Raw genomic sequence first — 22664 nt, forward strand, 5'->3', positions numbered from 1 at the left:
AGTCTCACCTCTTTATGGCTTGATTTACGCTACAAGAAGTTAAAATGCTCAATTTCTGTGTACTTTGCCCCAGTGCAAAAAACTAAAAAAAGCAGCGACGGAGGCGATGAGGATCACTGTGAACAGGTAGGCTATGTCCAAGGCAAACCATTCAATATCACAGTAATCCAAGTGTATGCCCCAACCAGTAACGCTGAAGAAGCTGAAGTTGAACGGTTCTATGAAGACCTACAAGAACCTTCTAGAACTAACACCCCCAAAAGATGTCCTTTTCATTATAGGGGACTGGAATGCAAAAGTAGGAAGTCAAGAAACACCTGGAGTAACAGGCAAATTTGGCCTTGGAATACGGAATGAAGCAGGGCAAAGACTAATAGAGTTTTGCCAAGAAAATGCACTGGTCATAACAAACACCCTCTTCCAACAACACAAGAGAAGACTCTATACATGGACATCACCAGATGGTCAACACCGAAATCAGATTGATTATATTCTTTGCAGCCAAAGATGGAGAAGCTCTATACAGTCAGCAAAAACAAGACCAGGAGCTGACTGTGGCTCAGATCATGAACTCCTTATTGCCAAATTCAGACTGAAATGGAAGAAAGTAGGGAAAACCACTAGACCATTCAGGTATGACCTAAATCAAATCCCTTATGATTATACAGTGGAAGTGAGAAATAGATTTAAGGGCCTAGATCTGATAGATAGAGTGCCTGATGAACTATGGAATGAGGTTCGTGACATTGTACAGGAGACAGGGATCAAGACATTCCCATAGAAAAGAAAGGCAAAAAAGCAAAATGGCTGTCTGGGGAGGCCTTACAAATAGCTGTGAAAAGAAGAGAAGCGAAAAGCAAAGGAGAAAAGGAAAGATATAAACATCTGAATGCAGAGTTCCAAAGAATAGCGAGAAGAGATAAGAAAGCCTTCTTCAGCGATCAATGCAAAGAAATAGAGGAAAACAACAGAATGGGAAAGACTAGAGATCTCTTCAAGAAAATCAGAGATACCAAAGGAACATTTCATGCAAAGATGGGCTCAATAAAGGACAGAAATGGTATGGACCTAACAGAAGCAGAAGATATTAAGAAGAGATGGCAAGAATACACAGAAGAACTGTACAAAAAAGATCTTCACAACCCAGATAATCACGATGGTGTGATCACTGACCTAGAGCCAGACATCCTGGAATGTGAAGTCAAGTGGGCCTTAGAAAGCATCACTACGAACAAAGCTAGTGGAGGTGATAGAATTCCAGTGGAGCTACTCCAAATCCTGAAAGATGATGCTGTGAAAGTGCTGCACTCAATATGCCAGCACATTTGGAAAACTCAGCAGTGGCCACAGGACTGGAAAAGGTCCGTTTTCATTCCAATCCCAAAGAAAGGCAATGCCAAAGAATGCTCAAACTACTGCACAATTGCACTCATCTCACACACTAGTAAAATAATGCTCAAAATTCTCCAAGCTAGGCTTCAGCAATACGTGAGCTGTGAACTTCCTGATGTTCAAGCTGGTTTTAGAAAAGGCAGAGGAACCAGAGATCAAATTGCCAACATCCACTGGATCATGGAAAAAGCAAGAGAGTTCCAGAAAAACATCTATTTCTGCTTTATTGACTATGCCAAAGCCTTTGACTGTGTGGATCACAATAAACTGTGGAAAATTCTGAAAGAGATGGGAATACCAGACCACCTGATCTGCCTCTTGAGAAATTTGTATGCAGGTCAGGAAGCAACACTTAGAACTGCACACGGAACAACAGACTGGTTCCAAATAGGAAAAGGAGTACGTCAAGGCTGTATATTGTCACCCTGTTTATTTAACTTATATGCAGAGTACATCATGAGAAACGCTGGACTGGAAGAAGCACAAGCTGGAATCAAGATTGCCGGGAGAAATATCAATAACCTTAGATATGCAGATGACACCACCCTTATGGCAGAAAGTGAAGAGGAACTCAAAAGCCTCTTGATGAAAGTGAAAGTGGAGAGTGAAAAAGTTGGCTTAAAGCTCAACATTCAGAAAACGAAGATCATGGCATCCGGTCCCACCACTTCATGGGAAATAGATGGGGAAACAGTGGAAACGGTGTCAGACTTTATTTTTCTGGGCTCCAAAATCACTGCAGATGGTGACTGCAGCCATGAAATTAAAAGACGCTTACTCCTTGGAAGGAAGTTATGACCAACCTAGATAGCATATTCAAAAGCAGAGACATTACTTTGCTAACAAAGGTTCGTCTAGTCAAGGCTATGGTTTTTCCTGTGGTCGTGTATGGATGTGAGAGTTGGACTGTGAAGAAGGCTGAGTGCTGAAGAATTGATGCTTTTGAACTGTGGTGTTGGAGAAGACTCTTGAGAGTCCCTTGGACTGCAATGAGATCCAACCAGTCCATTCTGAAGGAGATCAGCCCTGGGATTTCTCTGGAAGGAATGATGCTAAAGCTGAAACTCCAGTACTTTGGCCACCTCATGCGAAGAGTTGACTCATTGGAAAAGACTCTGATGCTGGGAGGGATTGGGGGCAGGAGGAGAAGGGGACTACAGAGGATGAGATGGCTGGATGGCATCACTGACTCGATGGACGTGAGTCTGAGTGAACTCTGGGAGTTGGTGATGGACAGGGAGGCCTGGCGTGCTGCGATTCATGGGGTCGCAAAGAGTCGGACATGACTGAGTGACTGATCTGATCTGATCTGATGTCCCCTGGGGTGAGATTGCCAGATTTAGCAAATACAAATAGCCCGACAGCAGTTGCATTTGAATTCCAGGTGAAGGATGAGTAATTTCGTAGTGTAAGTGTTCAGTGCAGTGTATGCACACTGCTTTGCAAGGAAAGTATCATCATTTGTCCGAATCAAACATAACTAGTCGTCCTGTATTTGGTTGGACTGCATACCCTGAGGTGCCCGTGTTTTACGACAAATACTTTGAAAAATGACACACAAAAAAACCAGGGTATATAGTATATAATCTTTGTGGCCTTGGATTAGGTAATTTCTTATGAATGTCACCAAAAGCACGAGCAAAAACAACAACAAATTAGATATATTGGAGTTCATCAAAATTAAAAACTTTGGGGGACTTTCCTGGTTTTCCAGTGGTTAAGACTCTGTGCATGAGCTCTAGGGCATGCTGGCTTCAGTATTTGCAGCTCTTGGGCTCTAGAGCATAGGCTCAGTAGTTGTGGTGCATGGGTTTTGTTGCCCTGAGACATGTGGGATTTTCCTGGATAGGGGTTAAGGATCAGGGATCAAACCCGTTTCTCCTGCACTTGTAGGTAGATTCTTTAGCACTGAGCCACATCAGGAAAGCCCTTAAAAACTTTTCTGTTTCAAAGAAGAAAGTGAAAAGACAATCCACCTGATGGAAGGAAATACTGGTAAAGCATATATGTGATAAGGGATTTGTACCTAGAATATATAAAGAACACTTATGACTCAACTTTTTAAAAAGTTTAAAAGAAGACAGATAACCCAATTACAAAATAGAGGATCTGAAAACACAGCTTTCAAAAAAGACACCTAAATAGACAACATAAGCACATGAGAAGGTGCTCAGGGGCGGGCAAGTGGAAACCACAGTGAGACACCACTTCACAGCCACTGTGAGGGCAGGAAATAATGAGATAGGGAAAGTGGAGCCCTGTGCAGGGCTGATGAGGTGGAACGAACTGTGCTTCCATTCCTCAAAAGGTTAAATGAAGTGATAACTTAACCCAGCAATGCCAGTCCTAGGTGTGTGCCCAGGAGAACTGAAAACTCACTACCACGTGGAGGGACCCTGAGAACACAATGCTCAGTGAGAGAAGCAGACACAGAAGGACACACAGGGTGTGATACCACTGAAGGGAAACGTCCAGAACAGGCGGATCCACAGACAGGGAGCAGGTTCCTGGTTGTCAGGGGCTGGGGGAGGAGATGGGAAGTGACTGCTGGTGGGGACGGGGCTTCCTTGTGGAGTGATGGATTGTTCTGGAATTAATTGCGGTAAAGTGTGCTTAACTCTGAATGTACCAAAACCCTTTACGCTCGAATGGGTGAATTGTATGGTAAGTGAATCATCTCAATTAAAAAATGGGGTGATGTGGATCAGGAGGCCTCTTGGAGGTGATGATGTTGGAGGTGACACATGAATGAGGAGGGGGCAGCAGCCAGGGAAGGGCTGAGCTGTGAGTCTCGGGGCAGCCTTGTGTGTGTGTGGGGGGGTGATGGGGAGTAGCTGGCTGGGGCTGAAGGAGATGGGGGTGGTCAGCTGACAGAGCCTGGACTTGCTGATATGGAGGCGGTGAGGGAGGGGAGCCGAGGACCCTTCCTGCGGCCAGCAGGGCTGGGGCCTGGGGCTGGCAGGCTCAGTGAGCCCGCAGGGAGCGGTTTGGATGTGCTGGATGAGGGAGGCAGGCTGCCAGCTGGCCTCAAAGCACCCCCGGGCCCCGACGGAACTCTGGGCCCCCTGCCCACCCGGAGCGGGGCTGAGGAGATCTCCGGGCTGCCAGGAAGGCTCTGTTTGTGTTAATCGAACAAAGCAGCGGCTCCCTGCAGACCTGGCTGTCCTGCACCCACCGGACCCCCTCTTTGCCAGTTCAGGATGGTGGTCCCTGTCCCCTTTTGCTTCCAAGAAGAGTTTTTACAGGATCACCCCGGAAAAGGTGGCCAGATTTAGCAAATAAAAATAGAGGACTCCGAGTTACACTGGAATTTCAGATCTTCCAAAAATCACTAATTATTCAGTATAAGTATATCCCACGCACTGTCTGGTTTATACTTATATTAAAAATGATCTGTTGTCTGTCAGAAGTTCAGATTTCACTGCAGCCCTGTATTCCATGGGCCCTTCGTGATGCCGGACCTCAGAAGCTGTAAGGGCAGAGAGCAGTAGCCGGAGACCTAACCGCTGGACCACAGGGGCCAGCAGTGCAGGGCTGGGTTCTGAGTCCTTGCCTGCCTGGCCAGGATGCAAAAGGTAAAGAGTAAAGTCCAAAGTTTATTGAAAATAAAAGTCCCTGTGGAAAGATCCAGGGGCAAATTCAGAGAGAGAGTCATTCCTTTGGGAAGTATTTAATTCCTTTATGAGTAGTGTTAATCTCTCAGTCATGTCCAACTCTTTGCGACCCCATAGAATGTAGCCCACCAGGCTCCTCTATCCGTGGGATTTCCCGGGGAAGAATACTGGAGTGGGTTGCTATTTCCTCCTCCATGGAATCTTCCTGACCCAGGGATTGAACCTGGGTCTCCTGCATTGCAGGCAGATTCTTTACTGAGTCAGGGAAGGGTGCACTTTTCCAGGTCTCTGTCTTCTTTTTGGCCAATTGTATTGTTTTGACCCCCTGGCTAATTTGCCTCTGGACCCTCCCCTGGGTGCACAGGCACCCCTCAGTTAAGATGGATCTCATAGCAGAGGCTCATGGGAGGGGTAACAGGACTCCAATACTTTGGCCACCTGATGAGAAGAGATGACTGATTGGAAAAGACCCTGAAGCTGGGAAAGATTGAGGGCAAAAGGAGTACAGGACAGCAGAGGATGAGATGGTTAGATAGCATCACCGACTCAATGGACATGAACTTGAGCAAACTCCAGAAGATAGTAAAGAACGGGAAGCCTGGTGTGCTGCATGGGGTTGCATGGGGTTGCAAAGAGTTGGACACGACTTAGCGACTGAACAACAAACTACTCATTATAGGCTGGTGTCCCCTACCTTTCTGACCCCATGAAGGTTTCGCCCATGTCTAGTGTCTTCTTTGCTCCAAGGATGGGAAGTGTGTGACCTCCTGACCCTTTATTAATAACAGCTTAGTCCCAATCTGTTCCTGCCATAAAAATGCCCGATATCTGGTTATTTACCCTATCCCTGTTGCTGTGTGTGTTTTTTTTTTTTAATTTTTATTTATTACTTTTGGCTTCACTGGGCCATCATCGCTGCTTGGGCTTTCTCTAGTTGTGTGGAGTGGCGGCTGCTTTATAGTTGTGCTGCATGAGCTTCTCATTGCAGTTGCTTTTATTGTGGAGCATGGGCTCCAGAGCACATGGGCTTCAATAGTTACGGTGCATGGGCTTAGTCACTCTGAGGTATGTGGGATCTTCCCAGACCAGGGATTGAACCCCTGTCTCCTACACTGGCAGACAGATTCTTTACCGCTGAGTCACCAGGGAAGCCCTCCATTAGTTGGTTTTTATGGAAAGGAGTCGGTCATGAATATGTTGTCCTGGAGCCCGTTTGTCTCCTGCTTCAGGAAATGTAATCAGGGGGCTGGTGATGCATGGACTCCTGGAGCTCATCTCCTTACCCCGGGATGTGTGAACAGGAGGCCAGCTGTAAATACCTAGCTTGGGGCCCGTCTGTCTCCTGCCTCACTCTGACCCCATCTGTCAAAGCAGCCGGTCTGGTCACCCTCTGTAACTAACTCCCCTGGCCCCCTGGTCACTCTCTGCCCTCGTGGGTGCCCCGTGCTCCTCGCTGGCCATGTGTGCAGGCAGGGCCAGGCAGCCTGGCCTGGGCTTGCTGCCACGCTCTGGTTGGCACTCAGCCAGTGCCCCTAACTGGCCATGGGAGGGTTAGAACCTCCCTGGATCCCCATCCTTCCCTGGCCTCTGGAGGCCTGAGGGCACCCTGGGAGGGGCCCAGAGACCCACAAACAGAAGGACAAGGGGAGCAGCCCCCCACCTCTGCAGTGTGCACAGACAGGCCTCCGCTGCCTTCAGCCAGACAGAGAGAAGCTAGCGCCAAACCCCGCCCTGGGGCCTGGCCGTACTGACCCTTGGGCCTTGTAGCCCTCACCTCCCCCACGGCTTGGCTCCAGCCTCGCTGGCCCTGCTCCCGTCCTGAGTTCTGCCTGGGCAGTGTCTGCTGCCGCCAGGCATGCCTTCCCAGGTCACTGCCTGGCTCCTTCCCACGTCGCCCTGGCCGCTCCCAGAGTTCTGGCCCTGAGTCCCCCAACTTGGGACCCCAGCCTCTGTCCAGTTTGCTTTGTTTGTAGTTTGGTTTGTTTGCTTTCTACTTTTTCCTACAAAACCTTTCAGACTCACAGATAAGGGGAGAGAAAGCTGGACGAGTTACCATTTATCACACCCATCTCTCTGTCCAGCTTAAGGATTTATGTGCATTTTTCTATGAGGGTGGGGTTTGAAATCCAACCCTCCCTCTGCTGGGGTGTGGATTTTATCCTCAGGGCACTCAGGAGCCCTGGGAGGGATCTGAGTGAGGGAGGGACATCTCCTGCTGTTAGACTGATCTGGGTCTCTGGTAGGGGGGCCGGGTATGGGCAGGTTAGGAGTGGAATTTAGGGAGGACAGGATGGTGCAGTGGGTTCAGTGGTTGCTTCCAGACCTGAGAATGGGGCTTTATTTGAAAAACATCTTTGCGGATGTAACTGTTAATTAAAGGTCTTGACATAAGGTCATTCTGGGTTAGAGTGGCCCTGCATCCAATGACCAGTGTCCTTGAGGAGACAGAAGAAGAAGGGCTTCCCTGGGGTCCAGTGGATAAGAGTCCGCCTGCCAATGAGGAGATACAGGTTCAATCCCTGGTCTGGGAATATTCCATATGCCTCAGAGCAACTAAGCCCATGTGCCTAGAGCCTGTGTACTGCAGCAAGAGAAGCCTCCTCAACCAGAGAGTAGCCCCTACTCAATGCAACTAGAGAAAGCCTATGTAAAGCAGTGAAGACCCAGTGAGGCCAAAAATAAAAGTAAATAAATAAATCTTAAAAAAAAAGAGAGGAAAGGCCATGTGAAGATGGAGGGACAGGCTGGGGTGATGTGGCCACAAGCCCAGGATGCCTGGAGCCCCCAGGAGCTAGAAGAGGCAGAAAGGACCCTCCCAAGAGCATGGTTTCTGCTGTGTGAATGGCCTAGTTGGTCATGCTTTGTCTGAGCAGCTCCAGGAGCTGGTACAGGGGGTCCGGTGGTTGATCCCTCTAGCGCTGGGGTTGACTAAAGTGTGCCGTGGGCTGCCCAGTTTGGGGGAACGCCAGGCTGGGAGCCTGGGAGGCTCCCTGCAGGAGTGAGTCCTGGCCCTGGACACGCCCCACAAGCCAGCCTGGCTCTGGCTTTAAGGTCGGTGTGTGTGGGAGGAGGGGGACACACGAGGGGGAGGTTTACAGGCACTGCCGCCCTCTCACCTCTGTCCTCCCTGGAAAAGTGACAGAGGACAACCCCAAATGAACCTGGGGTTGTGATGGGGTGGCCCAGGGCTAGTGATCTTTCCTAGGGGGCAAGTCCCACGGGTGAAGCAGGACAAAGCAGAAATGAAAGCCTCTGTGAGTGAGAGTGGGTCCAGCCTCCCCAGCCAAGATTGCAGGTAATTCAGACTCTTGTCCTACACAGTCATGGCTTGCCCTGTCCTGACCACCTGGGAGGCTGTTGTCAACGAAAGACCTCCCCAGGCCGCAAGGGGGCCGAGCTTCAAGGTGTGCTGGTGTTTCCAGGTTTCCTCGGCCTGTTTGCTGATATGTCATCCCGAAATAAGGAGAGGGGTCTTTGTTTCTCAGGTTTGTTTTGCGACGTCCTCAAACGGCAGAGGAGTCCGAGGACAGCAACCCCCGCACCCCCCACACCCCAGCTACCTAGATTCCCAGTCAAGACTTTGGCCACGTTTGCCTCCCCCACCCCTGCTTCTGTCTCTCCCTCCCTGTCTCTCTATCTGTCTCTCCATCTCTCCCTGACTCTCTGTCTCTTTATCTTTCTTTGTCTATCTCTCCATCTCTGTGTCTCTATTTCTGTCTCTCCCTCCCTGTCTGCTGTCTCTTCGCTCTCTTTTTTCAGTCTGTGCCCCATCTCTCTGTCTGTGTCTCTCACATTTTCCCTGCAGAACCATTTCGGAGTAAGGACAGGCACCAGCTTCACCCTAGGAACATAGCAGGGGGCTGGGGTCCATAGGCCCCTCTGAGGTCCGTGTGGGATCTTCCCTGCAGTCTAGTCCCCCAAAGACTGACCTCAGCCTTCCTTCATGGCAGTTGTTCCCAGCTCCAGGGCCAGCCGGGGCCTGACTGTGTCGAGCTGCCCTGTTGCCATCTGGGCCCAGGTTCTGGGACAGATACAGCTGCTGCTCCAAGGGCCGGCTGTGGGGCTTGTTTGTGGGGCTTGTTTCAGGGAAGTCTTTCTCTGCAGGGTCCCTCCCCCCACCCCAGCTGTCCAGCTGAGAACAGAGCCCCTGGTCTAGCCCTCTGCCCACCTGGCAGTGGTGCCTCAGTCCCCCAGCGCCTCCTGCTGCAGCTGCCTCAACCCCTCTCCCAACCCTGAAACCCCTGGGCTCCCATCACTGGGGGTGGGGTAGGGCCCAGCTGCACAGGAAGGAACCTCTGTGGAGACAGATGATAAGCTTCCTCCCACCAGGGTGCTGGGCTTCCAAACACTACCCACCTCCATTGATCTCCGTCCTGCTGGAGTCACTCCAAGTCCCTGCCCAGGACGATGGAGATCCCTAAAACCACAGCTCCCGTGGCCTCGGTGGGGGTGCGGTGCTGAGATTCCTCTGTCAACTACCAAATGTAGTCACCACCTGAAAATAGTTGTGTTATTTTATTTGGTGCAAATGTTAGGACTTCAAGCCAGGGAGGTAGCGTCTCAGGTAGCATGGAGGAGGCCAGGGAAGGAGTCAGAATTATAGGAGTTTGCCACAATGGGGGCAGGCAGTCAGCACTTCAAAGGATTACTGTTAATTAAGGAAAATCAGATACCTCAAGGAATTTAACGTTCGCTCTTCTCCATATGAGAAGATGCAAGAGTCTGGGATTATTGACATCATTCCTTTCATGCATCTCAGCTACCTGGGGGCAGCATCCTGTCCTTTGGATTTCTCACATGCCCCCTCCTGCAGCTCCTCAGCAGTCACCAAAGGGGCTGGAGGCATCTCCTGGATCTGAGTCGCAGGCCTTGTTTCCCTTTTGGGAACCTCGTTCACATTTGGAGGTCTGAAATCACTGAGGGATATTATATCCTTGGTTGTTGATGCCTCAGGCCAACTGCAGGATAGCGGTGGCCAGACGGAGCAGCTACGGACCCACAGCAGCCAAGGGTACAGGGACAGCCCATGTGTCCATCGATGGATAAATGGGACAGATAGCACGTGGTCCCTCCACACCCCGGAGCATCCCTCAGCCCTGAAAGAGAAGCCCTGACACTTGCTACCACATGGACGGACCCTGAGAACATGATGCTCAGTGAGAGAAGCAGACACAGAAGGGCATGCAGGGTGTGTTTCCATTTATGGGAAACATCCAGAACAGGCAGGGACCATGCACAGGGCCATTTGTGTGGGCCCAGGAGGTGGGAATGTCGCTATTCTCTGCAGGGGCTTCAGCTTTTCTGCAGGCTAGAGAATGCACACAGGAAAGACTGGTGCGTCCTATGGGCTCAGGCTCTTGGCCCTCTCCCACTACAGGTGGGCAAGCATGGCATTCATCTTGCAAAGTCCCAAACCTTTGAAGACAATCGACATCCATCCATCCATATTGGGGCTCCCCCACCCTGTACTGCTGATATGGGGGGTCACCCTCTGTGGGATGTCCTGGGTATTGCAGGGTGTGGAGCCACACCACCTGCTCAATGCCAGATTTCCAAGTCCTGGGGACCACAGATGTCTCTGGGGCAGAATCACCCCCAGTGAGACCCCCTGGTCTATGGGAGAGAATAGATGTGAGGGGGTGCATGATGGAACCCCCATGGAATGGCATGGATGGCCCACTTCTCCCTCTGCCCCACACTTGGCCAGGTGGGAGCACTGCCACACTCAGTGTTGAGGGGAGGACTAGACACAGCCCAGAAACCTTGGGGGGTACAGCAGACAGGACCCACCTCAGGAATGGGAACCCGGAGGTAGGAACCTTTCTGGGGTGGGGGCTTGGGGGATCCTGTTGTGTCGACCTGGGCACTGAGTACAGGGGTGTTTTGTTTGCCTGGGGTATTTGTCAAGCACCCAGGGATCCTCCAATGCCCAGAGGACACCATCATGCAGTTTTAATTCAGTTCTGACCCTCTCTGCCTGGAGTCAGTGCAGAACCCACAGCTTAAGGGCTCAGTCCACAACCCTGTCCCCTTCTCATACCAGTCCCGAGTCCTCTGTGACCCCTAAACTTCTTACCGTCCAACTAGCTGTGTGTCATGGTTCCTGCCACCCCTCTCCCTGGGTCTGACCAATTTGTTACAGCAAACAAATGGAACCTAATTAAACTTAAAAGCTTTTGCACAGCAAAGGAAACTACCAACAAAACAAAAAGACAGCCCACAGGATGGGAGAAAATATTTGCAGATGAAGTGACCCCCAGCTATTAATCTCCAAAATATGCAAACAGCTCATGAAGCTCAGTATCAAAAAAAAACAAACAAACAAACAAACAAAAAACCTAATCAAAAAAACAAGAAGACCTAAACAGACATTTCTCCAAAAAAGACAGACAGATGGCCAATAGGTACATGAAAAGATGCTCAACATTACTAATTATCAGAGAAATGTAAATCAAAACTACAGTGAAATATCACCTCACACCAGTCAGAATGACCATTGTTAAAACGTCTAAGAATTACAAATGCTGGAGAGGGTGTGGAGAAAAGGGAACCCTTTGTCCCAGAGTTTTAGGTACAAAGGGCTTCTAGCCTGGTCCCTCCTGGATGTGAACTCAGGTGGTTGAAAGAGGCTCATTAGGAGGGTTTTAGGAGCCGTGTGCCAGGACAGGATTCAGCAGTTTGGTTTGTGGAAAATCACCAGCTCTTGTGACCTGGGTGCGTTCTGTATATAGGTGACACCTCCATAAACAGTTAAAGGTTAACAAGGCACTTGCCCCTGCAGACCCATCAATCTTGGGTTGGGTTATCCAGTCCTGAGAGAAACATCAGAGAAAAAACAGCTCCGTGGAGCGATGCTCTCCAAAACCCCTGACCTGTGCCCCCACCCCCGACTGCCATTGAAAGAGGCACAGCCCAGGGGGATCCCAGAGAGGCCTGAACATCACAGGGGACCCTGAAAAGTCCTGGCGCCGAGAGGATGTCAGGGAACCCAAGGAGAGGTGAATATGGGCTTCGGTTGATAATAACATATCAAGATTAGTTCATTAATTGTGACAGCTTCCCTGGTGGCTCAGATTGTAAAGAATCTGCTTGCCAATGCAGGAGACATGAGTTTGATCTGATCCCTGTGTTGCAGGAAGGGGGACCCCTTCCAGGGCCCGAAACTGGATTCTTATCTAGCACTTGGAAATGAATTGTCCGAGGAGACACATGTGCTGACAAAGCAAGAGGTTTTATTGGGAAAGGGCACCCGAATGGAGAGCAGTAGGGTAAGGAAACCCAGGAGAACAGCTCTGACATGTGGCTTGCAGTCTCGGGTTTTATGGTGATGGGATTATTTTCCGGGTTGTCTTTAGCCAATCATTCTGAGTCAGAGCCCTTCCTGGTGGTGCACGTCTTGTTTGACTGAGATGGATGCCAGATAGAAGGATTCTGGGAGGTGGTTGGGCATGTGGTGTCTCGTTTTGACCTTTCCCAAACTCTTCTGGTTGGTGGAGGCTTATTAGTTCCATGTTCCTTACCAGGACATCCTGTTGTAAAACAACTCAGAGGCAAATGGTTACTATGGTGCCTGGCCAGGCTGCGCAGTTTCAATCAGTGTGCTTCCCCTAACACCTGGATTGGGAAGATCCCCTGGAGGAGAAAATGGTAACCCACTCCAGTATTCTTGCCTGGGAAATTCCATGGATGGAGGAACCTGGTGGGCTACAGTCCATGGGGTCATAAAGAGTCAGACACGACAGAGCACCAGGCACATCATAATAAGAATCTCATCAACTGAAGGGGAAGGAACACTTGGAGACTTGGTACTCTGTTCATTGTTTTCTGTAAATATAAAACTGTTCTAGGGACTTCTCTGGTTGTCTAGTGGCTAGACTGCGCGCTCCCAATGCAGGGGACACGGGTTTGATCCCTGATGGGAGAACTGAAATCCTGCATGCTGCATGGCGTGCCCCCACCCCCCCCAAAAAAAGACAGATAAAAGAACCTTTAGCAATTTAAAAAAGAAAGAAGAGTTGAGTAGACTCCTTCTCCTTTCTGTCCTTCCTTTTCTCTGGCTCTGAAATAAAGACATAAGCGTTTCCCAAAGCATCTTACCACCTTGCAGGAGGCCTGGAACTCACAGTGCTCAGAAGACAGGAAATTCTGCCGCATCACCAGAAGAGAAAAGCCATTGCCTTCTGATGGGCAAAATCACCTTCTGGGCTGCCTGACCACTGGCCTTTCTTGCTCAGAACACCCTTGGATGAGCACGGAAGACGCCGCCAGAGACCGTTGCTTCCTGGGAAAAATGTTTCAATGGAGGAGGAGAGATGATTTTCTCTCCTGAGCGGCCTTTTGTCCCTTTAACTTCCTGCCCATATGCAGTAATAGCTACACAAAATCTCAATGCGAGACAAGCCTGCAAGAAGTGAGGGATCTTCTGGGGTCGGTGGTGCGGATTCCACAGGGCTTGGGTTGCTCATGTGCATGTCTTGCTGTCAGAGCAGCAAACCCTTGATCGAGATTTGTGCATTTCCCTGTGTGGGAGGGAGGGAGGGAGAGATGGGCCTGAGTAAGTCCTGCGACCCAGCCTTGGCCCCCCAGGGCAGTCTGGGGGCTCCTTGGGGAGGCTGCCACCTACATGAGATGCACCAGCAACAAAGCCAAATGGACAGATGGACAGACGGACAGTGGAGGAAGAAGCAAGCACTTTAACTACTCCTGGGAGAACCCGCATGGTGGGAGTGGGGTAGGGGTAGGGGTGGGGGGCTGGGGGGGCAGGCACCTAGGTGTCTGGTATGCGGTTATTTCAGTGTGGCTGTTTGAGCGTTTTCATAATAAAAGCAGAAGATTCTACCAGAAAATATCAGTTTTCTCACACTGTTCCACACAGAGTCCATCACCACACGGTCCAGCAATTTCTCTCTGCCTCATCAGAGCACACTCAGGAGAACTAAAAACACATCCACACATGCCTTTGCACCCGTGGCCACAGCAGCCATGGTGGAAACAAGCTAGGTGTCCATGGACAGGTGAGCAGACATACACACACGTGTCCCTCCACACATGGGGCATCCCTCAGCTCTGAAGAGGAGAGAAGCCCTGACATTCGCTACCACGTGGAGGGACCCTGAGAACACGAGCTCAGTGAGAGAAGCAGACACAGAAGGACATGCAGGGTGTGATTCCACTGATGGGAAATGTCCAGAACAGACCGATCCACAGACACAGAGAGTGGATTCCTGGTTGTCAGGGGCTGGGAAGGAGGTGGTGTTGCTTTTGGGGTGCTGGAAAGTTCTGGAACTAGATAGAGGTGCTGGTTGCACAACCCTGGGAATGCACTGAAAACCCCTGAATTACACATTGTTTAAAAGGGTGAATTGCATGGCATGTGAATTATATCTCAATAAAGACAAACTAAGATCATGGCATCCGGTCCCATCACTTCCTGGCAGATAGATGGGGAAACAATGGAAACAGTGACAGACTATTTTCTTGGGCTCCAAAATCACTGCAGATGGTGACTGCAGTCATGAAATTAAAAGATGCTTGCTCCTTGGAAGAAAAGCTATGACCAACCTAGACAGCCTATTCAAAAGCAGAGACATTACTTCGCTGACAAACGTCCGTATAGTCAAAGCTGTGGTTTTTCCAGTAGTCATGTATGGATGTGAGAGTTGGACCATAAAGGAAGCTGAGTGCTGAAGTATTGATGCTTTTGAACTGTGCTGTTGGAGAAGACTCTTGAGAGTCCCTTGGACTGCAAGGAGATCAAAGCAGTCAATCCTAAAGGAAATCAGTCCTGAATATTCATTGGAAGGACTGATGCCAGAGCTAAAGCTCTGACACTTTGGCCACCTGATGCAAAGAACTGACTCATTGCAAAAGACCCTGATGCTAGGAAAGAGGGAGAAGGCAATGGCACCCCACTCCGGTACTCTTGCCTGGAGAATCCCATGGATGGAGGAACCTGGTAGGCTGGAGTCCATGGGGTCGCTAAGAGTTGGACACGACTGAGCGACTTCACTTTCACTTTTCACTTTTGTGCATTGGAGAAGGAAATGGCAACCCACTCCAGTATTCTTGCCTGGAGAATCCCAGGGATGGCGGAGCCTGGTGGGCTGCTGTCTATGGGGTCACACAGAGTCAGACACGACTGAAGCGACTTAGCAGCAGCAGCAGCTAGGAAAGATTGAAGGCAGGAGGAGATGGGGATGACAGAGGATGAGATGGTAGGGTGGTATCACTGACTCGATGGACATGAGTTTGAGCAAGCTCCAGGAGTTGGTGATGGACAGGGAAGCCTGTCCATGGGGTTGCAAAGAGTTGGACACAACTGAGTGGCTGAACTGAAAGACGGTGGTGGTTGATGGTTTAGCTGCTAAGTCATGACTGACTCTTGTGACCCCACTGATTGTAGCCCACCAGGCTTTTCTGTCCATGGGATTCTCCAGGCAAGAATACTGGAGTGGGTTATCATGCCCTCCTCCAGGGGACCTTCCCAGCCCAGGAATGGAACCCGGGTCTCCTACATTGCAGGCAAATTCTGAGCCAGCAGAGAAGCCCACTAAACACAGAACCAAAGTGAAAAAGAGAAGGAAGGAGATTCGGGGGCCTTTTCTCCATGTCCCTTTCTGGCCCCCAGTGCCCATAGGCCTTGGCCACGGCTGGCCCTCCCATGCAGCCTGAAAAGTGCAACCCATTTTGTAGGTGGCAAACCCGAGGCCCGAGGCCCGCAGGAGGCTCAAGCAGTTTTATTATTATGGTGTATTGGTCCCCTGATACATCCAGGCCCCTGGCTGCCCTGCTGCAGGATGCCCCTTGGAACACAGAATCAGGGCCACCTCTGGAGGGTCAAGGTGAGGGAGGTGAGCCATTGTGGCGGAGGACCTTCTTGATCCAGGGCATGTAGGGGGCCACAGCGACAGCCACGGGGGGTTTGAAGATGTCGGTGCAACTCTCAGAGCTGAAGGACAGGATTCCAGCCACTTGGCCTCTTTTGCACACCACCGGCCCGCCTGAGTCCCCCTGTGGAGGCAATGGAGCACCAGTCACCTCCTGATGAAGGGGGCCGCTTATCCAGTGGGAGGGGATGGCTGATTCCAGGGCAGAGACCCCCATCTATCCCCTTCCCCCACCTCCTTTAGTCCCTTCTCAGTTACTTTCTTGCCTGGTAACTCTCTCTGTGCCCTCTTCCTGCCCCAGGGCCTTTGCACATGCTCCGTCTATGCCCTGATGTTTCTAGGTGCTGGAGTTCAAAGCCTAGCTCTGCCACCCACTGTGTAACCATGGGCAAACTGCTTAGTCTCTCTGTGCCTCAGTTTCTGCACTTGAGAAGTGGGCGCCTGCTCCTTCCCAGCTTCAGGACCTCCAGGGAAGGGAGGGAGCCAGGCTCACCTGGGCGCCCCCACCCCCAGCACCCGCACCTTGCAGGGGGCCTGGTTCTTGGAGTCAGCTGCCAGGCAGATCATGTGGGAGCTGATGTTGCCATGCCAGAACCGACTGTTGTTGCACATCCTGGTGTCCAGCACACGCAAGTCCAGCTCCTGCAGCACCCTGGCCAGGTTCCCAGGCTGGTGGGTCAGGCCCCAGCCGGCCACGCTGCACCGGGTGCCTGTGGCCACCACCTGGCGCCCTCGGGGCAACGCCAGGGGCTGGATGGTCCTGCTGGGCTTCACCTTCCCGTCCAGCTATAGGGACAGGAAGAGGCAGGTGAGTAGGTGAGGGGATGCTGGGGGAGGAGAACACAGCGGGAGGGGCAGTGGGAAGGTGAGTCTGGGGAAGGGGACAGTAGGGGAGGGGAGCCAGGGGGAGGGGATCTGGAACTACCATTCCTCCCACTGGCAGCACCTTTAGCAGCGCGAGGTCATTCTCCAGATGAGGGACTGGCTTGTATTCGGGGTGCCGGACCACCTTCCTGATGTGGTAGGTAAGGCTGTTCTCTCCCAGCACATGAAGCCCCAGCACAAGCCTCAGCTGCTGCGTCCTGGGGGCGGCAGGGTTTGTGGGGGGCGGCAGGGCCTGGGTGTGAGCCCCAGCCCTCCCAGGCTCTGGCCCAGGGGCAATCACTGTACTGCACCCCCTCATCCGGCTTCTTTCTGCAGTCCTTCCCCTGCCCAGTCTGGTCTTCTCCCTGCCTCCTCCAGGAAGTCTTCCCTGCTCCCACCTCACCCCAGACTCCTGTCCAGCCATGCCTGAAGGCTGTCTCTTTTCCATGTTTCAGTTACTTGAATAAACAGACCCCCTTTGATTACTTCTCTGGGTTTGATCTGCGGTCTTTGTTACTGGCCAGTCCAGAGGTAGGACAGCTCTGGGATGGGTTTACCTGGTGGTTTCACAACGGCATCATGCACCCAGGTTCCTCTCTGTGTTGGCCCTGCCACCCTCATAGGCCAGCTCTGTCCCTGTGGCCACAGGTGGGAGACACACTCCTGGGTGTCACAAGAGACCCACCTCTGTCCATTTGGAAGGTTCTTTTTTATAGCAAATAAGCTGCCCCCAGGAATCCTCGCAGCCTAATGTCACATACACAAATAAGGTTGCTGTGATGTACTATTGCCTCAGCAACCACTGCAGAGGGGAAGGGGACCCCCTCACAACACTACAGTTGACTTAAATCTCTCCAGACCCACCTCCTGGTGGGAATGGGGAAACCAGGATAGGTCTGGGGACATCTGGTGTGATGGGGTGGGGCTGGGTCACTCACGGCTGGGTCAGGCAGTGGGCAGCTGTCAACACCCAATTTTGGCGCAGGAGCACCCCACCACATTGGTGGACAGACGACTTCTGCAGCGAGACCATGTATGGGCGTGAGTGGGGGACAGCGTCTCGACCCCCGATGATGTGGGTCTCGAAGGTGTTGCCTCCTGGGGAGAGGGAGAGAAAAGGCCAGGTTAGGACTGGGTGCCCCACCCCTGCCTTGACACTCTGACTCCAGCTCCAAGGCCCTGGATGGAATGTTCTGGAATTAGACTATGGCGATAGTTGCACAACTTCAAATGTGCTAAAATTCTCTGACTTGTACCTTTAACTGGGTAAATTGCATAGTATGTGAATGACATCTCAATAAAGCTGCCATAAAAATTGTTCTAAAGCCAATCATGGGGACTTACCAGTTTTCCAATGCAGGGGACAAGGATTGGATCCCACATTCCTTGGGATGTGGCCAGAAACTTTTTGGAAAATTGTGAATTAAAAATGATTGATAAAAAGCATTTTAATGTAAATTAGCTTAAAAAAATCTACCTGTGATTCCCCATCATGCTTTAATTTTTAAAATCTGTTTTTAAAAATTTTGGCCGTGCTGCATGGCATGTGGGATCTTAGCTCCCTGGCTAGGGGTCAAACCCATGCCCCCTGCAGTGGAAACACGACTCCTAACTCCTTGGCCACCAGGGAAGTCCCTCCTTCATGCTTTAAACATCCAAACTCCTTATGACCCACAAGACACACCTCAGCTGACCCTGCTTCCTTCACACTTGCCCTCACCCCCTCCAGCACTCCGGTCTCCCTGCTGTTGATGGATGGATGATGGATGAGGATGGATGGATAACAGATGGATGGATGGATGCATCGAATGGAAGAAAGGAAAGAAGGAAGGGAGAAAGGATGATGGGTGGTTGGTGGGAACCCCTATCCTCCTGGGTTACCAGTTGATCACAGTGAACCTGGCTGGATAACAATCCAGCCAGGCCAGCATGGTGGGATGCCCACCATCCCACCCAGTCGGCATCTCATGCTCCCAGATGCCATTTATGAACAAGTGTATACAATCTGGGGAGGTAGCCAGCTGGGGCTGAAATTCCAGCTCCGTCCCTCCTAGCGGGGCGATCTTGTGAAGGCTACCTCGCTCGTGGGGTTGTGGTTTCCTTCTCTGAACTTCCTGGGTGCTGCTGGGGAGCAAACAGCCTGCACCTGTCCCACATGCTGCGAATCCAGCTCCACCAGAGCCCCACGGCCGCCGCTCAAGACAACAACCAGGCGCACATGCGCGACCTCACCCTGGAGAGGCCTGGTGGGATCCACCATGAACGGGAGAATACAGCGCCCCTCCGTGGTTCCTCCGGAAAATGCATCATCCGAGCCCAGCCTGGGGACGCAGCCCAGGGCGGCGGTCGGAGGACTTGGGGGAGATGGAGATGCTACCGGAGCACAGGGGACCGAGAACAGCAGGACGACTAGACCTGCTCACTGAGGACACCGTGTGGACAACTGGAATGAGGTCTGTAGGTGAGCTGAGGGGAAGGATGCTGAGAATCCATCCTGTGAAAGGATGGCCTGTTCCCAGCACACACACATAACCCACCCTCCATCCCGGACACACACACACAAGCACACGGACACACATAAGCACACGGACACACATACGCACACGCACACATATGCACATGCACACACACACATACATGTCAAAGCGTTTAGGGGTGAGGGGCAGTGCATCTACATCTCACTCTCAAATGGTTCAGGAAAATAATGATAAACACATATTTGTATTTTGTGTACACACCAAGGGGTGGGGGTAGGTTGGGGGGATGATAAAGCAATGGAGGCAAAATGTTTACCACCGAGGGATTAGGAGAAAAGGAAAGTTGTCCGCAGGACTCTCCTGACTTCTCTGTAAAAGTGGAAAGAAGTCAGAAGGAAAAAAATGGGGTGGCTTCCCTGGTGGTTCCGAGGCTAGGACTCTGTACTTCCAATGCAGGGGGCATGGGTTTGGTCCCTGGTGAGGGAACTAGATCCCACATGCAGCAACTAAGAATTCACATGTCAAAACTAAAGATCCTGCTTGCTGCAACAAAGATTGATGATCTTGCGTGCCACCAAAGATTCGGTGCAGCCAAAATAAACACATTTTTCTTTTTAATTCAAGAAAGGAAAAGAACCTCACATCTGCCAACCCTTGCCCTCACCCTCAGGCCTCACTCAGAAGAAGTCATGACAGCCATATGGAGATGAAACTGACAGACCCTCAGTCACCCAAGCTGTGAAACCAAAACCTTCCCCAACAGCAAGTCCCATCACCCCAGAAAGAAGCCCCGAACTGTTAGCAACCCACTTCACACCTTTTTTTTCTTTAATGGTTGCTTTTTCTTTTTTTTCACTTTTTAAAAAACTGATGTATAGTTGATTTACCATGTGTTAGTTTCAGGTGTATAGCAAATATATATATATATATTATATATATATATTATTCAGTTTATATACATATACATGTATATTATATATATATTCATCCCTGGGTCTGGAAGATCCCCTGAAGGAGGGCATGGCAATCCACTCCAGGATTCTTGCCTGGAGAATCTCATGGACAGAAGAGCCTGGTGGGCTACAGTCTACCGGGTTGTGAAGAGCTGGACACGACTGAGCGACTAACACTCACATTTATATTCTTTTTCAGGTTCTTTTTCAATTTTAGGTTATTACAGGATATTAGGTATAGTTCCCTGTGCCAAACAGTAGAACCTTGCTGTATGTTTTATATATACTTGTGGTTATTTAGTCACTAAGTCATGTCTGACTCTTTGTGACCCCATGAACTATATAGCCCCCGCGCCTCCTCTGTCCATGGGATTTCTCAGGCAAGAATACTGGAGTGGATTGCCAGTTTTTCTCAGGGGGATCTTCCCGACTCAAGGATCAAACCCTCGTCTCTTGTGTCTCCTGCATTGGGAGGCAAATTCTTTACCGCTGAGCCACCTGGGAAGCCCTTTATGTATCTGTTAATTCGAAACTTCTAATTTATTCCTTTTTTTTTTAATTTAAAAATTTTGGCCATCCTGAGTGATAGCTTTCAGGATCTTATGTCTCTGACCAGGGATCAAACCCATGTCCCCTGCAATGGAAGCTTAAAGTCCCAACTGGGGGACCACCAGAGAAGTCCCCCACTCCACTTTAAATTAAAAAAAAAATATATTGTTGGAGGAAAGTGAAGCTCCCTCCCTGCCGCCCCGCTTCCTGCTCTGGAGCCTCCTTCCAGAAATATTTCATCTGGGGAAGGGGAACGGGCTCAGAAGAGAAACCCTCAGGACGGCTGGCGTCCTCCGCCCTTTGCTCTTTGCTTTCCCCACAAGCTCTTTTCGAAGCTGTTTCATGGACAGCCATCTAGTGCTCTGGGAGCCGCTGATGTTTTTTCAGTGAGTCCTGTCTGGGGACAGGGAAATTGTATCCAGTCTGTTTCTTCACCCCCCTGCCCTGCCCCTCGCCATGGGCCGCGGGTGCCGCAGCTCCGGCCTCAGTGTCCCCACCTCGCTCACCTGCCCACAGGGCTTCCAGGACCACCAGCAGTAGCAGCATCTTGGATCCGGGGGCCTCCACGGTTCTGGGCCCGAGCACAAGCACAGTTCACACCCACCCTTCCTGTGGGGGAGGGAGGTGACATTCACAGCTCTGGATGATTCCACATCAACCCCAGGTGTTTCTGAAAGATATGCACTCTTTGGAGACAAAACCCTGTCACCATGATCACATCTGAAAAATTTACAGGAATCCCTACTGAGCATCTATTATCCCGTCATGTTCCACCTCCCAGCTCACTCGTGGTGGTGTGTGGTTTCAGCTCGATCATTTCCTTGCCCTGTTGTCTCATTGTGGCAAAATACACACACCATAAATGCAGCATCCTAACTGTATTTAAATGCACAGCTCATGGCATTAGGTACATTCACATTGTCTTGGGATCACCCTCACCATCATCTCCAGAACGTCATCTTCTCAAACTGAAGCTCTGTCCTCATGAAACACTGACTCCCCAGCCCCACCCCCAGCCCGTGGCCCCACCAAATACTTCCTGTCTCTGGATCTGACTCCTCTAGGGACCTCCTGTGAGTGGAATCAGTGTGTGTCCTTCTGGATCTGGTTTCTCTGAGTATTATGTTCTCAAGGTTCATACATGGTGTAGCAGGTGTCAGAATCTTTCTTTAAAGGCAGAATAATATTCAAGCTTGTGGAGGGACCACATTGTATTTATCCATCATCTGTGTGTTTATCCCTCCATCTGTCCATGGATATCTGGGGTCTTTTAGATTTTGGCTGTTATGAATAAAGATGGTATGAACATTCATTTATTATGAGCACCCTGGGGCTCCTGCAAGTCTAAGGGTCCTAGCCAGGCTCATCTGGGTCCTCCCTCCTTCAGTTCACCCTTCTCCTTGCAGCCCTCAACACCATGGGACCCAGACCAGCCAATCAGAGCACTCCCTATACCCTCTGGCCATAGAGATTGGTTGTGGGCAGAGGACCAATCTAAACCCTGCACCAGCTCAGTGAAGACGAGGACCCATGTTTCTTCTGGAACTTTCCAGAAACAGCCTTCACGCTGCTGGACTTGGAAAGATACCAGCCTGGTATCACCCTGGTGGGACCAGGGTGAGAGGCTTCTGCCTGAAAATGAGGAAGCTGACCACATGCTCAGTGCCTGAAACCACATGCATTTCCTCTCTCATGGGGCAAACATCCACATGTGAGTTCCTCTGGGGCTCCAGAGAATCATTTCCTGCCCTTCCAGTCTAGAGACACAGATGCCGGGGGTCGGGGAATGGACGTTTTTGGAGCTGCTCTTCTTCTGACCACAGGTTGGGGAGAGACACGAGTCTGGGCTGGAGCCAGTGCTGTGCCTGAAACCCCTGCCTGCCAGTCATGGAGGTCACACTTGAGTCAGTGTGAATTGGGTTTTCCTCT

The 22664-nt window shown here is 50.8% G+C and overlaps 1 protein-coding gene across 4 annotated transcripts; it reads right to left on the reverse strand.

Annotated features, from left to right (window-relative positions):
* Positions 1 to 15517: 15517 nt before the first annotated feature.
* Positions 15518 to 21379, reverse strand: GZMM (granzyme M). Of its 4 annotated transcripts, none has more exons than XM_044947689.2 (5): positions 18989 to 19127; positions 17695 to 17854; positions 16839 to 16974; positions 16415 to 16678; positions 15518 to 16016 (listed from the first exon to the last, which is right to left on the reverse strand). In XM_044947689.2, the coding sequence occupies exons 1-5, from the start codon at positions 19014 to 19016 to the stop codon at positions 15843 to 15845; spliced, it is 762 nt and encodes a 253-aa protein (XP_044803624.2). In that variant the 5' UTR covers positions 19017 to 19127; the 3' UTR covers positions 15518 to 15842. The 4 variants fall into 4 exon arrangements, with proteins under 4 accessions (XP_044803624.2, XP_044803625.2, XP_045022522.1 ...); XM_044947690.2 differs by lacking the exon at positions 18989 to 19127 and adding an exon at positions 18903 to 18960 and having other exon boundaries at positions 15519 to 16016; XM_045166587.1 differs by lacking the exon at positions 18989 to 19127 and adding an exon at positions 18834 to 18958 and having other exon boundaries at positions 15519 to 16016.
* Between the last annotated feature and the right edge of the window lie 1285 nt (positions 21380 to 22664).

This window comes from Bubalus bubalis, chromosome 9, assembly GCF_019923935.1.
Source record: "Bubalus bubalis isolate 160015118507 breed Murrah chromosome 9, NDDB_SH_1, whole genome shotgun sequence".
Lineage (NCBI taxonomy): Eukaryota > Metazoa > Chordata > Mammalia > Artiodactyla > Bovidae > Bubalus > Bubalus bubalis.

Bases quoted from the DNA above. Each gene is read 5' to 3' on its own strand.
- GZMM (XM_006052732.4), bottom strand. From the start codon at position 21,281: ATGCTGCTACTGCTGGTGGTCCTGGAAGCCCTGTGGGCAG. The intron at 17,855-21,241 runs GTGAGCGAGGTG...CCCTCTCCCCAG, and splicing joins CCTGGAAGCCCTGTGGGCAG to GAGGCAACACCTTCGAGACC. The intron at 16,975-17,694 runs GTGAGTGACCCA...TGCCGCCCCCAG, and splicing joins GCCCACTGCCTGACCCAGCC to GACGCAGCAGCTGAGGCTTG.